Source organism: Eulemur rufifrons, chromosome 23 (assembly GCF_041146395.1).
Source record: "Eulemur rufifrons isolate Redbay chromosome 23, OSU_ERuf_1, whole genome shotgun sequence".
NCBI lineage: Eukaryota > Metazoa > Chordata > Mammalia > Primates > Lemuridae > Eulemur > Eulemur rufifrons.
In genome coordinates, this window is record NC_091005.1 from 30,336,249 (window position 1) to 30,359,928 (window position 23,680).

General features: G+C 37.4%; 1 protein-coding gene across 2 annotated transcripts in view; it reads right to left on the bottom strand.

Moving 5' to 3' along the window:
* Positions 1-23,680, bottom strand: part of LONP2 (lon peptidase 2, peroxisomal) — a 105,209-nt gene that overhangs the window by 12,580 nt on the left and 68,949 nt on the right. For both annotated transcript variants that reach the window (XM_069456584.1, XM_069456583.1), the window contains 2 exons: positions 21,668-21,801; positions 1,139-1,281 (listed from right to left, as the gene is read on the bottom strand). In XM_069456584.1, coding sequence (XP_069312685.1) covers positions 1,139-1,281; positions 21,668-21,801 — 277 coding nt within the window. The remainder of the gene's footprint in view (positions 1-1,138; positions 1,282-21,667; positions 21,802-23,680) is intronic.

Below are 23,680 nucleotides of genomic sequence, written 5' to 3' on the forward strand. Positions count from 1 at the left end.
TTTTGTTCACCTTCTAAACCAACAAAGTTTTATTCAAGTTCTTTCAACACTTCAAAATTCAAATCTGTGATATCTTAAGAATTCAGATAACCAAAATAATGTCTCTGATTCTACTGTTCAAGTCCAGATTTACTGACAACGGTAAACAAGATGGAAAAAACAACAGGTATCTTAAAACTGACAAACTGCTTATTTCTGGACCAAGAAGAAAGTAGCTGAGAGCTTTGCCGAGCAGCTCATCAGTGTTCACGACCAGCTCAGAATTTGAGTGGATAAACAAGGTGGGTCTGGGCACTGTTTTCCTCTTCTGAGTTGTTAAGAACCTGAGGAAACCATGTCTACTGGTATGATTTCAAATTTTAGGTTATCTATGTATAATTTATCAGATTTCTTTTCTGAAAGTATTTTTTTCCTTAAATTGACAAGAAGGTGAGGGTAAAGCTACATTCAGTAGTATAACACAAACTTTTTCTAGTAACTAACCTACAAAAGCTCCTCCGAGCACCCTAGGAAATAGTTCATAACGCCCTCAGCAGTTATGTTCTGACACCTGTTTCCATCAGCTCTCTCAACTCAGTCCTGGGGCCCAGGCCCTTCTGCCGTGAGGTATAGGTGGGGGAAAAGATGAAAATAGGGCTCGACCTATACATGGATTTAACCCTAAAGAAACTATTAACAATGAAACAAGACATTCCTAAAAGATGCCACCTGGGTCTGAACTAGCAGCAGTCTGGAGCTAAAGCTCTGCTTATGTTTTCTGACATTTATCACGTTGATTCCCTAGCTCCTCCCCCAAGCCCTTGACAGCACACAAAAAATCCTTCATTAAAGCACATATAGGAATCTAGAATTTTTCTAAGGAGAAAGGTTGAGAGACACTGGTCTTAAGATGGAACTGGATGACAAAGAATCGAATGAAACTGGGTTTCTAAAAGAGGATACGGCCAGGGTCTCTGGCTCCCTGCAATAGTCATGTTATCCCATTAAGTACTAAAATGCAGTATCACACAGAAAACAAATTTCCAATCCTAAGACAAAATTCAGCCTCTGGAAACACCCCATTCTACTTCTCCCTTGATATATTAAGCAACCAGAAGAGTAAACTGGTGAGTATCAACGAAGAAATGAGAATGATCACCTCCATTTCATACATCGGGGGCCCAAGGATGTCTTTCAGAGCATGGAAATCAATCAAAATTGGCATTTCGGGTGGTAGGGCCAAGTCAGTAGCATCATTGATAGATTCAGGCTTTGCATCTTCTAAGACGTGTTCTTTGCAACCTAAGAGAGAAAGGTTTATTTAGAAGTTGTGATTTGCAGGTTTGAGAATTCATGAGCAGTAAATATCAAACAGAAGCACAGTGGACTTCAATAGTTCAGTCCCTTTTATGCACTGAAAAAATTCACTTTGCGTATCTGTGGAACACAGATAGAAGAATTAATCTTTCAAGACCCCCTCCAGGGTGGTATCTGCAACTGCCTTGTTCATTTTCTGTTTTGGAGACATGGTCTCACTGTGTTGGCTGGGCTGGAGTGCAGTGGCATCATCATAGCTCACTGCAACCTCAAACTCTAGGGCTCAAGCGATCCTGCCTCAGCCTCCTGAGTATTAATAGTACCTTGTTCATTTACTTTCATTTGTTTATTATCTGTCTCCCCCATTAAAGTGTAAGCACCAGGAGGGCAGTAACCTTGCCTGTCTTCTTTTTAACCATTATATTCTTAACTCAAGAACAATGTCTGGCACTACGCAACTTATGACTCCTAGAGGCCAGATACTGAAGGGTCAAATGCAATAGATGACTTTGGACAATTCTCTGTTAGATCAACCTAACTTAGGGCTTGTGGCAAACTCTTCAATTCCCTCCTCAGGGAAGTTTGCTCAGGTGTCTCATTTTCTAACGGGCAACACGAGCTTGGAAATGATGGAACCCACATAAGCAACGCCTCTTTCGTAGGCACATAGCTCAACTCAGGTTATCGTTTTCCAGCATAAATAAATATGTTAATAATTACCAGTGCCAGGGTAAGGGAACACAAAGCCTGGTCTGAAATCCCTTTAACAATGGACCGCTTCCTTTACCTGCCTAAGAGCCCTGATTGGCTGATATCTTGTCAAAGTGCTGACTGAGTTTGGTTTGGCCTAGACATACAGGGAGCAGGACCCCACTGATCTATCAGACCACCCTCTCTACTGGTCTTTGTAAGGCCAGTATGAGGAAAGAAAAATATTACATAATCTGGGGTCAGAAACCTAAAATGAGGAGCAGAGGTTTTAAAAATGTAGGAAATATTTGGCTCTATCTCATTCCTAGCCTTCTTTTTCTTTTAGTTTGCCATACTTTTTCTATTTCTTGTACTGTCTCATGAAATGTTTGGTTCTAAAATCTTTCTTTTATTACCTTTTTTACATACTCTCTTCCTTCTGAAAGTGACTGTTGTACATGATACATGTATAATTATACAGTTACCTAACATTATATATCTCTATATTTATTGTAGTTTTGCTATGATTCTTCCATTCTTATATTGTGAAATTAAAAGAATTGTTTTTTCACTAACTCTTTTCCTTTCAAAAGTGATTACTGAATATGTTTAACAATAGTAGACCCTTATAACTGGAGACATCCTGGGTGTCACTAAATGATTCCAGCATGACCTTTAGGGTTAAAGGGTTCTCCTAGTCCACTCTCCTTCTGGCCTCCACTGGGCTCCTTTTCAAGGCTAAATCATAAGTGATACAGGAGGGAAAACAAAAATTCAGAGTTTCTACTCTGAGATGGCTATTGGACAGAGCAAATTATGCTATGCAAAGCATCAGACCTCTCATTACCTATCTCTGCAGGATTGTTGTGAGACTTAAAAAGAAAACCCTCTGTAGACTGCCAAGTGCAATATGCAATATACATACTGCATCATATGTGTAAATCTTGAGTTTTATATATTTTTATAATCACACCTCTGTAATGTCACTTGAACAGTTTGGCTCGACCATGTTCTAGAAAGTCTTCCCTGATCTTTCTAACTTCGTTCATAGCATCCATTTATTTCACAAAATCTAGCAATTACTAGGTTACTCAGTAGCTTGTGGAAATGGGAGATTTTCTGCTTGCTGCTCTTTCTACAGCGTATTCCAGCAATACAATGACCAACGGTGGGAAAGCACTCAGATGATCAGTTTAGCTATATGTTGATCTCAGAATAGAAAAAGCATGTAGGCATCATTGCCTAAGTAAAATTAATGCACAGACAGAAAAGCACTACCTGGCTAAGGTCACTCTGAAGATGAAAGGCAGTGGCACGCTGAAACTTCGGCCAGTGCGCACAAGAGCCCGCAAGTTTCTCTAGTCTGTGGTGCTTTGAGACAAGCTTTTCTGAGATCTAATTACTGTTGCCAGCCTGTGTTTCACTGTCGCAGGCGGAGGCAAAGCTGGATGGGTGAAAGCCAATCCACAATTATGTAACCAATGCTTTAGGATATTCAATCCCTTAACTGAATTCAGTGCTTTGAGCACCGAGGCAGTTGGGGGTGGGGAGAGCTATTTCTAATGCAACTAGACATTAAAATATAAACGATGATAATTTACGTATAGCAGCTGGGTTATAAACTATAAACTCAGAAATAACCTATACTTCAAAATTTTCCATCATTAGAATACAGGCCCAGAAAATGAATGCTTCAGTTAAGAAAATGGCGCCAGCTAATAGGGAGACACAGGATAGCACTGATTTCAAGAATCATCTACTGAGCCTTGTGCAATGCAAAGTCAGAGAGCCTGGGTTTGAAGTCTAGCTTGTTCACTTACAAACTGTAACTTTGGGAAAGTTCCTTAGCCTCATCTTTTTTTTTTTTAAAGCTGCTTTTATTATGTAAAACATATATAGCATAATATTTATCACTTTAACCATTTGCAAGTGTATATTCAGTGGCATTAAACACATTCACACCGGTGTTGCAACCATCACCACTATCTATATCCAAAACTTTTCATCATCTCTAGCATAAAGTCTGTACCCAATAAATAATAACTCTCCATTTTCCACTCCCTGCATCCCTGGTAACTATCATTCCGCTTGCTGTTTCTATGAATTTGACTACCTCAGATACCTCCTAACAATATTTTTCCTTTTGTGTCTGGTTTATTTCACTTAGCCACATTTTCAAGGTTCATCCATGTTGTAGCATGTATTAGAATTTTCCTCTTTTTAAAAACTGAATCATATTCCGTTGTATGTATATACCATATTTTGTTTTTCCATTCACCTGTTGACAGACACTTGGGTTGTTTCCACCTTTTGGCTAATGTGACTAATGCTACTATAAACATGAGCGTACAAATACGTTTAAGTCCCTGCTTTCAATTCTTTTGAATGTATACTTAGGAATGGAATTCCTGGATAATATTGTAGTTCTCCGTTTAACTTTTCAAAGAACTACCAAAATGTTTTCCACAGTGGCCGCACTATTTGACATTCTTATTGGCAATACACAAAGGTTCCAATTTCTCCACATCCTTGCCATTGCTTTTAATTTTTTTTAATTACAGCCATCCTACTGAGTGTGAAGAAATATCTCATTGTGGTTTTGAGTTAATTTCTCTAACGACTAATGATGCTGACTGAGTATCTTCTCATATGCTTGTTGGCCATCTGTGTATCTTCCTTGGAGAAATGTGTATTCAAATCCCTTGCCCATTTTTTAACTCGGTTTTTTTTTTGGTGATTGAATTGTAGGAGTTCTTTATATATTCTGGATATCAATCCCTTATCAGATATATGTTTTGCAAGTATTTTCTCCCATTGTGTAGGGTTTTTTCCACTTTCTTAATAGCGTCCTTTGATGCACAAAAGTTTTTAATTTTGATGAAGTCCAATTTATTTATTCTTTTTTTGTTTTGTTTTTGTTTTGTAGAGATAAGGTCTTGCTCTGTTGCCCAGGCTGGTCTCAAGCTCCTGGCCTCAAGTGATCTTCCAGCCTCAGCGTCCCAAAGTGTTAGGATTACAGGTCTGAGTGACCGCAACTGGCTTATGTTTTCTTTTGCTGCCTGTGTTTTTGGTGTCATATCCATGAAATCATCAAATACGATGTCATGAAGATTTTTCCCAATGGTTTCTTCTAAGAGTTTTATAGTTTTAGCTTTTAAGTTTAGATCTTTGATCCACTTTTAGTGAATTTTTATATACAAGGTAAGGAGAGAGTCCAAGTCCAACTTCATTCTTTTGCATGTGGATATATCTAGTTTTCCTAGCTCCATTTGTTGAAAAGACTGTGCTTTCCCCATTTAATGGTCTTGGCTCCTAGTTAAAAAATCATTAACCATATATATGAGTATTTATTTCTGGGCTCTCTAGTCTATTCTATTGGTCTATATTTCCGTCCTTATGCCAACACCATACTATTTTAATTAGCTTTGTATAATATCAAATTTTTTTATTTTATTTATTTTTTTTTTGGAGACAGAGTCTCGCTCTCTTGCCCAGGCTAGAATGTCATGGTGTCAGCCTAGCTCACAGCAACCTCCAACTCCTGGGCTCAAGTGATCCTCCTGGCTCAGCCTCCCGAGTAGCTGGGACTACAGGCATGTGCCACCATGCCTGGCTAATTTTTTCTATTTTTAGTTATCTGGCTAATTTCTTTCTATTTTTAGTATGGGGTCTCGCTCTTGCTGAGGCTGGTCTTGAACTCTTGACCTCAAGTGATCCTCCCACCTCGACCTCCCAGAGTGCTAGAATTACAGGTGTGAGCCACCGTGCCCTCGGCCCTTAAGTTTTTTGGAAATAGTCTTGCTCTGTTGCCTGTGGGTAGAGTGCAGTGGTGTCATCGTAGCTCACTGCAACCTCAGACTCCTGGGCTCACCTCTTGCCTCAGACTCCTGAGTAGCTGGGACTACAGGTGTGTGCCACCATGCCCAGCTAATTTTTTTATTTTTAGTAGAGACGGGGTCTCGCTCTTGCTCAGGCTGGTCTCCAACTCCTGAGCTCGAGCAATCCTCCTGCCTCAGCCACTCACAGTGCTAGGATTACAGGTGTGAGCTACCACACCCAGCCTGTTTTGAAGTCAGAAAGTGTAGAGTCCTCCATTTTGTTCTTCTTTTTCAAGATTGTTTTGGCTATTTAGTGCCCCTTGCAACTCAATGAGAATTTGAAAATCAGCTTTTTCATTTCTATAAAAAAGGATGTTAGAATTTTAGAAGGGATTGCATTCAATCTGTAGATCACTTTGAGCAATATTGATATCTTATAATATTAAGTCTTCCTATCCATGAACATGGGATATCTTTATACTTACTTAGGTCTTCCTTAAATTTCTTTCGAGCATTGTTTTGTAGTTCTCAGCATACAAGTCTTATACTTCCTTGGTTAGAGTTATTCCTGGAAGTTAATTGTTTTAGATGCTATTGTAAATGGAATTGCTTTCTTAATTTCCTTTTCAATTGTTCCTTAACCTCTTTAATCTTCCATTTCCTCATCTGAAATGAGGAAAACAGTAACTACATTTCAAATAGTTCTTCTAGGGATCATGGATATAGAATATAGAGATAATGAAAGCATAGAGTAGCTACTGAGTTAGACTTGGAGCCAATCTCTCTATGTTAGAATCTTGACTCTGACATTTACTAGCTATGAACCTTGGGCAAGTTATTTCATGTTTTGAGCCTCAGTTTTCTCATCTGCAAAATGGACCTAAAACAATACCTATCTTATAAAGTCATTTAAGGATTAAATATATGTGAAATGCTTAGAATAGAGTCTGGCACGTAGTAATAACTTTATAAAGGACAATTAATTTTCCTGTCGGAATTGTCACAATAGCCTACTAATTTGGTTTCTCTGCTTAGTTTTCCTACCATCTATTTTATTTACTACTTGTAAATGAATCTTTCTAAATCCCAGTTCTAATTATATCACTTATAGACTTAAACATCTTTGTAAGTTTTCCTCACAAATTAAGTAAATTTCTAATGCCTAAAAGTTGAATTGAAGATCGGCCACAATATAGTGCCAAATTATCTTTCTATTTAATAATCCTAGCTCCTATTACTCTGGAATGCTTTAGTCTGAAGGAATAACCACCACCTAAACAGTAATTCAACTAACATTTATGGAGCATAACTTTGAGTAAGAAACAGGGCCCCACAAATAAATAATCTGATTAAAAATGGGAAAAAAACCTGAATAGACACTTCTCAAAAGAAGACATACAAATGGCCAAGAGGTATACAAAAAAAATCACTAACTAATCATCAGGAAAATGCACATCAAAACCACATGAGACATAACACCCATTAGAATGGCTATTATCAAAAAGACAAAAAAAAAAAAAAAAAACCCCACAACATAAAACAAATGTTTGCACAAATGTGGAGAAAGAGGGACTCTCATACACTGTTGGTAGGGATGTAAGTTAGTACTGCCATTATGGAAAACAGTATGGAGGTTCCTCAAAAATTAACAATAGAACTACCATATGATCCAGCAATTCCACTCCTGGGTATATAATGTATATCCAGAGGAAATGAAATCAGTACACTGAAGAGGCATCTTCACTCCCATGTTTACTGTAGCACTATTCACAACAGCCAAGATACAGACTCATCATATCCATCATCAGTGGATGAATGGATAAAGAAAATGTAGTACATACTCAGTGGAATACTATTCAGCCATAAAAAGAATGAAATCCCATCATTTGTAGCAACATGGCTAAATCTTAAGCACATTACGTTAAGTGAAATAAGCCAGGCACAGAAAGACAACACTGCATGATCTCACTCACATGTGGAATCTAAAGAAGTTGATCTCATGAGAAAGTAGAATAGTGGTTACCAAAGGCTGGCCAGGGAGGGAGGAAGTGGGGATAGGCAGAGTTTTGTAAGTGGGTACAAATCTACAGTTAGATAGTAGGAATAATTTCCAGTGTTCTTACTGCACAGTAGGATGACTATGGTTAACAATATTGTATTGTATATTTCAAAATAGCTAGAAGAGAAGATTATAAATGTTCTTACCACAAAGAAATGACAAATGTATGAGGTAATGGATATGCTAAACATCCTGATTTGATTTTTATACAATGTATACATATATTGAAACATCACACCATACCCCATAAATATGTACAATTCTTATGTGTCAATTTAGGAAAAGGAAGAAATGGGGCCCCAGTTTCTTAATCTGTAAAATGAAAGACTATATGAACTCTGTTCTTCTCATACTATTAACCATGCGTTATACAAAATAGGTAATCAATTATGTTCTCTTGAATTCGACTGAATTTGGGCTAAGTAATTCTTAAATTTTAATAGAATCTGTGAACAAATGAGAAATCACCAAAATACTTAATTACTTTAATTAGCCAAAAAATTACTAAGTTTTTAATGATTTTGTCAAGTAAACATTTTTAATCAGTGAAAATCAATTATGTAACAAAATTACTTAGGAATGATTAAAAGTTTTTCTTGAAGGTTGAATCCCATCACACTGGGTCTCTGAATTGTGTAACAGGAGCAAAATGGAACCTGGAGATGGGTGTGCCTGTGTCAGGGTGCAGGAGGTGTGGTACTGAGTATATACACGGCTAGTGGGCAGAGAGGTCACACGTGAATGAGGGGGAATACTGTTTACATCTCCGCTCTTTAGCATACACAGCTATACATGGATTCAGGTCCTATGTAAGCATGGAGAGAAAGATATGTATGGCTGCAATTATAAACAAGTAAGTTTTTTTTAGCCAAGGCTACTTTAAAAAGAGAGATGAGTTGCTGAGATTTTAAATGTCTTTGTTATTTTACCAAATAGTATAAAGTATGTTCCTCAAAGCTAAACTGACATGGATATAATGCATCTGAGAACCTTCTCATCAGAAGGCAGAAAGTGGAAAACAAAGTATCTGCAAAAAAAAACATAAAATAAAAAAAAAAATCAAGAAAACCAGAATATTTCCAACTATATAATTTGTGCTGTCAGTTTCAGGTTAATCTTTTCCAGAAAACTGTCTTCCCAGCCAGAGGAAGTGTGCTAAATGCAACTGAGATTCAAGTTACAGACCAGGGCCGCCAAGGCATTTGGGACTGCATATTTTCAATCTTTTTTTTTTTTTTTTTAAAGGAACTAGCTACAATGGAGGAATCTGTGGATCAAATGCCCAGAAAAGCTATGCTAGCAGCAAATTCTTTATTTTCTTTGTGTCAATATTTTCTTCATTATTTTGGGGGCAGCAATACAACCCTAACATTACCAAAAACATTTTCTTTCAAGTTTACCTACTAAACATTTCTACATAACCGCTGAGACACAGATGAAAGTTATGACCGGGTCACTTTTCACTTTTAGTGGCCATTATCTATTCATGAAAGTAAAGAACAAAAACAGTTATCTACAAAAAATTTTTTCCATTCAAAATGAATTTAGAGATGTAAGCAAATGACCTTTTTGTCTTAATTTACTAAAAGCAATTTTAAAGAGCTATACTATATATGAAATGTAATAAATAGAACAAATTTCTCAATGATCAATTTAGTGCCTTCACAGACTTTAAAAAACAGCATTTATCCAACTGTTAAAATTATCAGTTTATATATCCACCTCCTCCAATAGGCTACACATTTCTTTTTTTCTTTTTTTTTTTCCACCCTTGCCATCCTGAGGTTAGAAGACACACATTTATTAAGAGTTCTCTTTAATCAGCTACCCAGAATCCAATTTAGAACCTGGCATTCAGTGAGTACAGTCGTGTGCTACATGACAACGTTTCGGTCAATGACAGACCACATACAGGATGGTGATCCCGTAAGATTATAACGGAGCTGAAAAATTCCTATCTGCTAGTTATACCCTAGCTGTTGCAGTGCCCAGCATTATTCACACTGGGGTGATGCTGGTGTCAACAAACCTACTGCACGGCCAGTCCTAAAAAGTATAGCAGAGACAATTATGTGCAGCACACAACATAATACTTGATAGTAAGCGACTATGTTACCAGTTTATATATACTTTTAAAAAACATTTTTTAGAGATGGCATCTCACTGTGTTGTACAGGCTGGCCTCAAACTCCTGGGCTCAAGCAATCCTCCTGCCTTAGCCTCCCAAGTAGTTGGGACTACAGGTATACGCCACTGTACCCATTTATACCATAACATTTATCATTACTCCAGAGTGTACTCCTTCTACTCGAAAAAAGAAGTTAACTGCAAAACAGCCTCAGGAAAGTCTTCGAGTCGGTATTCCAGAAGAAAGCGCTGATATCATAAAAGATGATAGCTCCAGGTGTGTTAGTGCCCCCGAACACTTCCCAGCGAGACATTATGTGCAGGTGGAAGACAGTGATACTGAACATCCTGACCCCGTGTAGGCCTAGGCCAATGGTGTTTATGTCTTAGTTTTGTTTTTTTAAATAACGCTGTAGTGGGGCTTGCTCTGGCACCAGCGGACCAGGGCTGCCTGGGGCTTGCTGGCTGACTTGCCAATGTGACTTTTTTTTTTTTAATTTTTTTTTTATTTTATTATTATTTTTTTTTTATTTCATCTTGTTATGGGGGATACAGAATTGCAGGTTACATACGTTGCTCCTGTACCGCCTTTCCCCCCAAAGTCAGAGCTCCAGGCGTGTCCGTTCCCCAGGTAGTGCGTGTTGCACCCATCATGAGGTATATATCCCTCCCTTCCCCACCCCCCCTTCCCGAGTCAGCACCTTCAAGTGTTACCACTCCCCAAACGGTGCGCAATGCACTCATTGTGTAGGCATACCCCCATCCCCTCCCCCACCCCCCACCTCAGTCTGATGTCCAATTGGTGTCGTTCCCAGATTTGTATTTAGGTGATGATCAGGGAAACCAATTTTCTGGTGAAATGGGACTTTTTTTAACAAAAAAGTTTAAGAAGTTAAAAAAAAATTTTTTCTAAATAGAAAAATGCTTATACAGTAAGGATATAAAGATAGAAAATATTTTTATACGGCTGTACAATGTGTTAAACTGTTATTACAGAAGAGCCAAAAAGTTAAAAATGTTTATAGTAAGCTAAGGTTAGTGTATTACTGAAGAAAGAAAGATTAAAAAAAATAAATTTACTATAGGCTAAGTGTACAATGTTTTTAAAGTCTGCAGTAGTGTACAGTAATGTCCTAGGCCTTTGCATTCACTCACTACTCCCTAACTTACCCAGACTCACTTCCAGTCCTGCAAGCTTCATTTATGATAAGTGCCCTATACAGATGTACCACTTTTCATCTCTCATACCTTATTTTTACTGTATCTTTTCTATGTTTACATATGTTTAGAGGTACAACTACTTACTATTGTGTTACAGCTGCCTAAGGTATTCAGTACAGTACCATGCTGTAAGGTTTGCAGCCCAGGAACAATGGGCTATGCCATCTAGTCTAGGCGGGCAGGAGGACATACGATGTTCACACGTCAACGAAATCATCTGAAGACGCATTTCTTAGAACGTGTCCTCATCAAGCGACACGACTGTACTCAGTAAATGCTAGCGGACTGAATGAATTGGCATGTATAGGAGCCCAAAACACAGAATCCTATCTTTAGTACCAGACAAGAGAATTTACACCAGTTTCTCAATAGGTTTTATGTATTAATAAATCTCATTTCCTATGTTGGAGATCCAGAAAATATTCTTGGACAGTTATTTGGATTAGTAGTTAAAATGTGAAGACCATTTGAAATATTTTAGAAAAACCCATTGCTTTAGTACTCTTATAACTTAAAAAGGCTGGTTTTGACATTGTTTAACAATGACAACCAAAGGCCACTGTATTTTCCTACATGATTTATTAAATGGAACAATGACTTTATAATTATTTGGCAGTATTTTATTTTCCTGTCCCCAAATAGAATTTAAATAACAAATGTTTGGCTCCTATCATACATAATTAGGGTTTTTCCTTCATTGCAGCTTCCTTCTCGTCTGCATAGGCAAACAAATCTCTCCTAAACCTGGACGGTATTGACGAGGGAAGAACAATCAGTGTAAACGTCAGACTTAGAAAAGAATATTTAATATTGGCAGTGCATACCAACATGATACTTTTCCCTCAACATTAGAACATCACCTGATTTTAGATGTTTGGTCACAATATACTGCCTAATATCCTTACCAAATGCAAAGGATTTAGCATAGAAATTTTTAATCTCTAGATTCAATTTTTTTAAAAAAAATCTTGGTCTGTTTGCAAAATCCAATTAGCTCTAGCAGAACCTGTAAACCCCTGTGCTTAGTACCAGCAGGTCAGAATCCCTTGAGGACTGACACTCTTGTCTCTGAAATCTGTATTTCTCAACAGTAACTTCAGTTCCTTTGACAATTATAAATTTGTATTTGTCCTGAGCCACTAATACAATCAAAGGAAAGATAAGTATGAACAGGATGAAGTAAGACTTTAAACACTGAAAATGCAAAACTAAATTCAAACTTCTAAGCCCTATCTGTGCAACTTGGGTGTTTAATAAAGAAATTAGCTCAAGTTTGATGGATATTCAACAGCATATATTTTAATATTGGTTTAGAAAAATCCCTGATAAAAAAATGTCTTAGATTGTGATGACTGTTGAACTGCTACAGCCTTTTAAATTAGTAAATTCTATAGAAATAAACAGAAAACTTCAAAGCTATGTTGCCTAAAGATTAGGAAAATGTAGATCAATTTTAATTCAGCCCCCATAACAACAGTAAACTGTGATGTGTCACACTGTGCTGAAAGACCTCATACCATCAGACCCAGGCATTTCTTTAGAAACTAAAAATCTTACTTGTGAGTATTACAACAATCCAAAATAAACAGCCAAAGCATCTGGTCTCTGGTTTTTGCGCTCACAGGCACACATACAAATTGCTCTCTCTTTATTGTTCTAAATCTAACCAGAAAGGAAGAAACAGGATTTAGGTTAAAATGCTTGAGGACTTTTATATGTAATTGAAACCAAGTAATAGGAAACTTCTCCACTATCTTAACTTTACTAAAAACGGCTAACAAAGTTTTTATGTCCAAAACCAAACAAGAACATCAACAAAATCCACATGGGAAGCTGACAAACACAGGTTGTTTTAATTGTTGCAGAAGAATCATTCGTTTGGGGTCTTACTACGCTTTCTTCCCTTGAAGACTCACCTGACAGAGTAACGTAACTATTCCTAATCATTTCCGCAGTACTGAAATTTCTACTCTCTATTAACAATCCAAACCATAGGTTTTCCTTAGAACTCCAAACAAACTGTTCCAACTCTGGGAAATGGGAACTGTATTAACAGAAATGAAATGTATAAAAACCTTTAAAATGGGCCAAAAACAAAAAAAATCTGTGAGAGCTGTCCTTCAAGATGGCTCCCAAATATCCAATTCCTGTCCCCTAACACTCACGTCCTTATGAAGGCAGTGCCCTCTCCCATCGTGCTGGAGTTGGTCTGTGTGAGCAATAGAATAAATATGGCAAGAGTGATGGTTATAAAAGATTGCAGCTTCTGTCCTGGGCTCTCTCTCTGTCTCCCCCTCTCCCGGCTTCTCTCATGTATCATTCCTCCTGGGAGAAGCCAGCTGCCATGTCCCAAGCCTTGGGAGATGCACATGTGGTAAGAAACTGAAGACTCTGGCCAGCAGTCAGTCAGAACTGTGGTCAGCAAACAGCCGTGTAAATGAGCTTGGGAGCAGATTCTTCTGGAGCTCAGCTTCCGGCTGGCCAACAGCTTGGCTATAACCCTCACGAGAGGTCTTGAGCTAGAGCTACTACTCACTTATGCTGCTCCGAGATTCCTGACACACAGGAACTGAGAGACAATAAATGTTTGTTAAATGCTTAGGTCTGCTAAATTCTGGGGTAATTTGTTGCACAGCAATGGACAACTAATGTAAAATCCTAAAGAGAAAGACCCCGTAACAAGCAGAAGACTGTTCGAAGAAGACAAAGGGAGGAATTTAGCAGTGAGTCACACAAAGCACAGAAGTTACTTTCTAAAAACATCATATACAGTATTTTCCATTAATATAAGAAACGTATTCATGGTAGGAGACAAGAGAATGGATATGCATCAGATTTGGAGAAGACTAGTCAGAAAAAAAAAAAAAAAGCTGAAAGGATCAAAAGCACTTGACTGTCCTACAGGGACAACTTCCTGTTTTAGTTAGGAAGGAGCCACACTTAAAATGCCCGGTGAGGGCTTGAGAAGTCAATGGCAGGAAGCCACAACAAAGAACTCGGAAAGCAGCCCAACAGAAGACTCAGAGAAAGGCCACCGGGAGAGGAGCCTGCACAGACGCAGAGTGGGGTGGCAGGGGCCGAGCAGATAAACCTGTCAGCACGGGGTTCTGCCCATGGCATTTTGACCCCTGGGTTCTAGGATTCTTGCTTAAGTGGCAGGACACCTCTGCCCCACATACCACATTCTTGCCAGTAGTTGAAGAGGCAGTGAGCTGGGAGAATGAAAGTCAACGAATGAGGGGAACTAGTGCTGTAAAATGAAAATCTTTTATTTTGATGCATTTTTAATTGGAGTTGTCTGGAAAGAATATATCAAGGAATTTAGGATATGATATCTACCTTCTTCCACTACTTTAAGTTGATTTCACTGACCTACATGCCTGTAGTCCCAGCTACTCAGGAGGCCAAGGCAAGACCCTACCTCTTAAAAAAAAAAAAAAAAAAAAAAAGAAAGAAAGAAAGAAATTGTCATAGGGTAAGATTGTTTTGTGGTCTAGCCAGCCCAATCTTGTGGTCAGCAGGGGGCTCAGGGATCTGTCACGAGAGGATACATCTGTCTTCACGGACATCAAATCTTATTGCTATGACTCACACCACACAACCACTAGTCCTTTTTCCAATTTATAGCTTCTATTTTCCTATGTACAGGGAAATAGCCAAGTTTATAACGACATATCTGTTAACTAGGTCAAACAGACAAGGCACAGTGTTTATTGAGGAATGGTGTGAGGGGATTTATGAATCAAATCAGGGTCAAACTAGATGGCTACTGACGATCCTATTCAAATGAGATTTTATGATAGTAAATTATGTGAAAAGTGGGGGCCTAAAGCTATAAAACAAAGGCTTTATTTCTTATTAGTTTTTTTTTTTTTTCCTCTTACTTTGGGATAAAGAGAATTGAATATCACCATAATTCAGACTGGACAGAGTATGTGCTATATTTAGAATCATGAAATTATTTAGTCAAAAGTAACTCTGAGAATTAAAGGTTGTCAAAGCAACTGGGACTTCAATGGCAAAATCCCAGGGAAAAGGAAACCAGAAAGGAGGAAATAAAAAATCTGCACTCAAATCCCTCTCAAGTTGTTGATTAACTGATTCTAGGATAAGCATTTCCAAGAAGCCCAGGAGGAAAGAACAGCTGGGAGGCTAAAGACCTCACTGGTCTTTCAGCTGAGAACTCGGAAGGATCATGTCCTAGGAGTAAGGTCATGCCCCAGGGAGTAAGAACCACATCCTGGGAGTGCCACATCCTAGAAGTTAATACCATATCCAGGAATAAGGCCAAAACTGAAATAGACCAGTCCTAACAAAGCCTAAAACTAAGCCTTGACAGAATCAAAGGGTCTGTTGATACTCTAGCTACCTGTCAGAAGAAAATATAACCCTTTCTGAAGGATGGTAATAGCTAGAGCCTTTATATTTTTTATCCACAATGTTTAGCATCCAGTAAAAAAACACAAGAAATGCTAAAAAACAGAACAAATGACTGAAAATCAAGAAAAAACAAACAAACAAACAAACAAACAAAAAAACAGGTAATAGAAACAGACTCAGGTGAATCAGAAAATACTTTATTCAGTGTTCAGATAGAGACTTTATTATTTTTTTTTACTGGAGACAGAGTCTCACTCTGTTGCCCAGGCTAGAGTGCCGTGGCGTCAGCCTAACTCACAGCAACCTCAAACTCCTGGGCTTAAGCAATCCTTCTGCCTCAGCCTCCCGAGTAGCTGAGACTACAGGCATGCGCCACCATGCCTGGCTAATTTTTTCTATATATTTTTAGTTGTCCAGATATTTTCTTTCTTTTTTGTTTTTTTTTTTTTTTTTTTAGTATAGACGGGGTCTCACTCTTGCTCAGGCTGGTCTCGAACTCCTGACCTCGAGCGATTCTCCGGACTCAGCCTCCCAGAGTGCTAGGATTACAGGCGTGAGCCACCACGCCCGGCCCAGATAGGGGCTTTAAACACCATGATTAGTATGTCCACGAAGAGAGAGGAAAAGATGGATTAACTTGATGAAAAAAGAGAAGATTTCTTCCCCCCACCCCCTTTTTTTCCCCAAGAGGAGGTCAAGAGAAGATTTCAATAGAGAATCTACTGGAGTCTCTCTCTCTATTTATACACACACACACACACACACACACACACAATATATGTCAAGCTACTGGAGTCTCTCTATACACACACACACACACACATACACACAAAATATATGTCGATCTACTGGAGTTTCTACACACACACACACACACACACACAATATACGTGTATCTACTGGAGTCACATATATATATATTTTATTTATATATAAATATAAAAAATAAAATCAAATGAACATTACATAAGAAAAAAATATCACACGGAATTAAGAATTCCGTAAGTTTAACAGAAGCCTGGAAATTGCAGAAGAAAGCAATAAACTGGAATAGAGGGTAGCAGAAAATACCCAAACTGAATTACAGAGAAAAATTAAAGAAAAAAAGAGAACAGACGACAAGAGAGTTACAAGGTCTCTTCTCAAAATCCTAGAAGGAAAAGCAAAAGAATGAAAAGAATATTTGAAGAGATAATGCCCAAGATTTTTCTAAAACTAATGAAAGAGTTTAGTCTACAAATTCACAAAGTTCAATGCTATAGTCTGAATACTTGTCCCCTTCAAAACGCATGTTGATATTTAAATGCCATTTCTCACCGTGTATGGAATATGTAACGAAAAAAAAAAAAAAGAAAAGAAAAGAAATTAACTGCCATTGTAACAGCATTAAGTGGTAGGACCTTGAAGAGATGATTAGGCCATGAAGGCTCGACCCTCACAGGTGGGATTAATGTCCTTAGTGAGTTCAGGCTCTCTTTTCTCTCTCCTTGGTCATCTGCCATTTGATGACACGGCAAGAAGGCAGAGGCCAGCACCCTGATGTTGGACTTCTCAGTCTCCAGACCTGTGAGCCAATAAATTTCCATTCATTATAAATTACCCAGTCTGTGGTATCCTGTTACAGCAGCAAATCCCAAGGTGAATAAACAAATAAAATCATACCTGGCCACATGATAGTCTGTCCGACTTGTCTGATAACAGAGTCAAAGAGGCAAGTGTTTACTAGACAATGTTGAGAAGGCATTTATGAATCAAATCAGGGTCAAACTTGACAGTTTCTGAGAATTCTACTGAACTGAGATTTTATAATAGTCAATTAGGTGATGAAGGGTGATCTAAAGCTACAAAATAAAGACTATTTCACCCGGTAATTTCTTCATAGGCTTTTCTTCTGCTTACTTTGTCTATTATCACTATTCCTATTCAATATCTTCTAGGAGGTCCTAGATAGTGCATTAGGGAAGAAATGAAATAAAAAGTATAATGTTTGGAGAGGAAGAAGTAAAAACTGACATTTGCATTTCTGATGATAGTAGAGTATATGCAGAAAATCTGAAAGAATCTATAAATAATTAGAATTAATAAGTCAATTTGGCAAGTTTGTTGAATACAAGGTCAATATAATATTCCTATATCCTAGCAACAAAAAAATTAGAAAACTTAAAAAACACTATTTATAATAATGGACACACACAGATCAAATACATAGTAATATATCTAAAGAAAAAATATGTATGGTGGCGTGTGCTTGTAGTCCCAGCTACTTGGGAGACTGAGGCGAGAGGATCGCTTGAGCCCAGGAATCCAAGGCTGCAGTGCACTATGATCGCACCTGTGAATAGCCACTGCACACCAGCCTGGGCAACACAGCAAGACCTTGTCTCAAAATACAAACAAACAAATACATAAATAATAAAACAAGGAAAAATATGTAAAAGTGTGCTACTGAAAACTATTAAAATATTAAAAAATTTATTTAAGATGACTTAAATGAGGCTAGACATGAATTAGAAGACTTAATAACATCAAATTGTCAATTGATACTATCCCCAAGTAGATTTATAGATTCAATGCAATCATAACCAAAATGTCAGAAGGTTTTATTTACTTATTTATTGGTAGAAGTTGACAAGCTGATTTTTAAAACTTATATGGATACTTGAAGGACCTATAATAGCCAAGGAAATCTTGAAGAACAAAGCTGGTAGACCTGAACTACCAGATACCAAGATTATCTGAGATACATTAATTCTTGAAACTATGTATGATGCTGCCACTGGAAATTTTAGCCCAGACCCAAAGTACCAATCCCTTAATGTAAGTTAGCTAATTTAATTCATTTTTCCTATAAGTGTATATCTGAGTTCTCCATAACATAACACCTACAGTATTTAAATGATATTTAAAAAGCTTCTTTATAATGACACCTAACACATTTCAGGAATGACTGTTAAATCTGTATTAATTTTGTCTTTTTCTTTCTAACCAATTTTTCAGGTGATTTCTATGAGAAGAATCAAAAACTAATATCTACTGAGTTTCTTTCAGTTTAATGCAGCTTCCCTAATAAATACTATATTGTTTAAGAATAAAGTAAGCATGCTCCATATGGAAACTTTATAAGGACTGATTGTAATATGAATCCTCCTTTGCTAAGGATAATCTTTCAGGAAAAGTCTTACTAGATATTAATTGTACACATATAGTACCTGAGTACTTGAACAAAGGGATGTTTGCCTAACTCCTTACAAAGAAACACCCAAGTATGAAAAATTGAACACACAGAATATTTGTGTCTTGATTAAGGCAGGAAATAAGCAGAATAAAACTTCAGTCACATAATCGAACTAATCCCTCAACCCAACTAATACCCCAGAAAGGTCAAGGGCAATTCAGAAAACACTAATAACATGTAGAAAAACATAGGAAGTCTTGCTTTTAAAGAAATAGTTCTCATAGTTTATAGGTAGGTATCCGAGACCATAAATATTCCTCCTCTAACACAGATCAGTTATAGATCTCACCTCCCTTTAAAACTCCCCGATATTATTTGGTCTATTTAACTGCCAGTTAAGACCCCACAAATACAAAGATAACTGTTCACAGATCAGGGCTTCTGGGCTTATTCCAGAAAGAGTGTTTGATACACTGGAGGTTTCTCCCTGTTTTAAAACTTGTGGCCTAAAATTACTTTTCTTCTTGGCAGTAACTCCAATATTATTTTTAACATTAAAAAAAAAAAAAAAAAACCTTCCACACCGCATTACTTGAAATTTCTAAAACTGTTTTGCTTTATACTCTAACTTTAAATAATTCATTTTTTAATGAGAAACTTTCATTACTAAGCTCCATTTGAACTTTGTGGCACGAAAATCTAATGTAGACACTTCTTTAGATATTTTTCTTTTGGCTTGGTTAGGGCCATGAACACTAATTTGGTACCTTATAATTATTCTATCTGAAGAACAGTCGTTTACAGTAACTAAAGGGTATCTTACGATATTAGAACCAATTTGGAGTGCATATCTGTGCCTCTAATAAGGATTACGACCAAAATTAACCTTAAGAGATAAATATTTATCCTAATTATTCATTCGTCTGGATGTCCTTGGTAATATCTTAACTACCCAAATCTGTTTAACTACGCTATCTTTTAGGAGATGCTCTGTGAATCATGGATTTAAATAAATAAAAAACCAAACAAATAAATGTTACCATGAAAAACTCTATGTTCTCACAAAGTTCACAAGCTGTTTGAACAAGTCCTTGAATATCTGTGTCTTATTCTTACATTACTAATATGATCACAGGTATTATTAGAAATATGCTAATGGATGTACGTATAAACATTAAGCAACGTGTAACTATGGAATGTTTCCCTTGACATTGAATCCCTCTGAATGTATTATTATAAATTCTAAAATACACTATTTAAATCTTAAACACAATTTTCAAAATTTGTTAACTAGACAAACTTATTTCATCCTCTATCTTTCTATTATATCAGAGACAAGAACAAAGAGACGCAGCCTCAGTTGCTTGAGGCCACGGCACAAAGCAGATCTAGGGGTTACCTTTAGAGAGCTAGTTCTCTACTGTCACTGTCAGCTACATCAGTGATTTCCATTCTTGATAGGTACTCAATCACCTAGGACACTTTTTAAAAATTCAGATTTCTACAAGTGGTAGTCTGAAATGTATTTACCTCTATACCTCCTCTCTAAATCCTACTAAAATGGCAATTAAAAAATAAATAAACCCACAAGAACAAAAAGAATGAGAAAGAAGACAACAGCTGATAAAAGATGCTGACAAAATTTTGGAAAACAGAAAGTAGACAGAAAAAAGTAAGAAACACTTCGCAGGCTAGAGAAAGCAGAAACCTCAATGTCTGTGGGGTTGAGAGTGGAGGATCAACAACAGCAAGCTGGCTTCAGCCATACAATCTTACACGAGCTCAGGGATTGAAGGACCACTGAAAGTGTGGGTGAAGAGTGGGACTGCAAACCAAGTTTTAAAGTCTGGATGAGAAACAGAGCTCCTGATCCCCACCTGACTCCACATTATGAGGGCACTGCCACTTCAACAGAAGATGGGAGGTTTCCTCTAGGGAAAATGAACCAGTGAGGTTCCAGGCACAGGCAGGGAAGGGGTGAAGCATCATACTAGAACCCGGAGGATTATGTGCGTGTCTACTCTTTGACGCCACTGCTGTTAGTTAAATGCGCTGTGCTCAGCAACAGAAAGAAAAACAAGGAAGATATTTAACTGCAACTGTTCCACCAACCCTACCACTAATTATGGTTTTTTAATCATATTCACTCAACTTCTTTCTGGAAATAGCTATAGAAATGGTAGAACATCTAATAAATCTCTACTATGAAAGAAATTTTCAGTTCCCTACTGCTCAAGTCACGTTCGTTAAAGCAGATTTTGGCAAACTGCATAACAGCACGGTATGATGAACTGAGACCCCCTACAGTTCTGGGGCAAGAAGTTAAAACATTTTAACTGAGTATCAAAGGCAATATTCACACTTGATTAATTCCAATAATAGAATCCTCCTCATGTCACCATCCCTACAATTTTTTTTAAGAAGAAATAATTTGTTACGTTTAATTGTGTACCTAAAAAGAAAATGTGTGAGAAAAACAAATTATTGCATGTGGAGCTACTGTAGGGTACAAAGACCTGCCCTTGTAGTACTTGGACAGCTTGGATTTTCTTAATGTTGTAACAACTTTTCATGTTATAAATTATTCAAAGACATAACAACTGTCTGAATCAGAAAGAAATAAGAGAACCCATACACGAACTGGAGAAAGTTTCTATAGCATGAAAGCATTAATAGTGAGTATCATTCCAGTTAAAACTCTGCTATTTGTAAAAGAGAATCCTCTTGATAAAAATGTATCAGACATTAAGCCATTACTTATTGGATGCATTTAACAGTGGAACAGCATGTGCCGCTGCTCCAAGGACTACGCAAGTCCATCCCTCCGCACCCAGCTTTATTCTGTCATTCCCTCCTAGCCAGCAGGCCGCCGGGCACCACAACAAGGTCAAGGTCACGAACCTTCTCCCTCGGTCGCATCCGAGCGCTCTAGCTTGGCTTCCTTATGTTGTCCTTCTGCCACCTTCACAGCAACAGCTCGGCAAATGGCCCCCAACTTTCTGTCCAGAGAACGGACCCCCGCCTCTCTGGTATACCTGTCATCAAAAAAAAGATCTTGTTTTTGGCCAAATATCAACTGTACTGACAGAAGTAACATAATCAACATTGTTCATAAAGACAACGGTGTACATTTAAAAGTTCATTATCCTTTCTTGAGTAGGAACTTCTCCACACTTCAAACTTCTCATTAAAGTATTGTCATATCTTAAATATTCAGATGTATTTTCAGCCACAACTATTTCCTTTATACATATAATCTTGGACTATCCCTCTATACCTAAAAATAAATCCTTGATTGTTTATATTGCCAAAGTAAATTTGGTAGCACATAAAACAACATTCACTCCTTAATGCTATGTTTACGAGTTTTTAAAAATGTGTCAATTTAAGAAAATTCTTGATAAATTTATTGTACTTGAAATACTGCTGAAAGAATCAGAGAAACTGTACTCTTTGCGGAACTAAATCAAAAATGAATCGGAGACAGAAATCTGGTTTTTACTATTAATAGGAACTGTGCTAATCATCTCCATTCAGTGTATTTTCATTGTGAAGTTTTTTAAAGGAAAAGTATCCTAAGTAATGCAAGCACTGTGATGTTGTGAAAAAGATTCTACATGTGGTTATGCAGATCTGCTTAAAAAACATTTATGTTAGAATCAAATTCCATAAACCATTACATAGTGCAACCGTTTCTGTCCACCCAGCTTTGGATGGGCTTGAATGGGCAGCATCAGACAGAGAAACAGTTTTATCTGAAAAACTGGATTTCATTAGGCAGTCAGACATACACAGTAGATTTTAGAGAAGCAGATTTTATATGTTCTGAGAAAAGACAGATAAAAGGTCTTAGCTAAATACTCTAACGTAAAACTCATTGCAATCAAAGGCATCAAAGGATATAAAATAAAGTCCATATTATTAATATATGACTGCATACAATTTCAATAAGCAAACAGAGAGACGGCTGGGCGCGGTGGCTCATGCCTGTAATCCCAGCACTCTGGGAGGCTGAGGCAGGCGGATTGTTTGAGCTCAGGAGTTCGAGACCAGCCTGAGACCCTGTCTCTACTAAAAATAGAAAGAAATTATATGGACAGCTAAAAATATATATAGAAAAATTAGCTGGGCATGGTGGTGCATGCCTGTAGTCCCAGCTACTCGGGAGGCTGAGGCAGGAGGATTGCTTGAGCCCAGGAGTTGGAGGTTGCTGTGAGCTAGGCTGACGCCACGGCACTCTAGTCTGGGCAACAGAGCGAGACTCTGTCTCAAAAAAAAAAGAAAGAAAAGAAAATAGAGAGGCATCTTAAAAAGAAACAAATCAACATTTAAAAACAAAACCAAAAGCCCAATGGAGCTTCCTAGACAACTACTGGGTTGGTGCAAGTTAAAGGGTCTGGACAAAAGATGAAAGCAAGGGCGGAGGACGTTCCTAAACACGCCACGAACACACAGAAACGGAGCCAAGAAGTGCAGAATGAATTGGAGCTTGCCAAAAACAGTAAAGACAACAATAAAAAATATTCGTTTAAAAATGTGTTTAGAACAATAATGGGCTAGGAAGTAATGCAGATAGTATATAATTAACAGCTGGCCAAAAAAAACAGACATACCAATCCCTATTTGCTATGTGTAAACTGAAAAGGGAAGAATCACCAGGCTCAAATAAGAACTGGTTGATGTTTCTCACAATAACGAGAACATAAAAATGCTATAAATGCTGATTTTCAGAGGACATAAAACATCAAATATATTTGATGATAATTAAGATAAAATAATCAATTTGTTGGTAGCTGAAACTAACAATAACATATATATAATTACAAACTTCGACATTTGGGCTTTAAAAAATTCAACTCTATAAATGCAGAATGGGACATACAGAGCTTACCATTAAAATTCATTAAAAAGCGA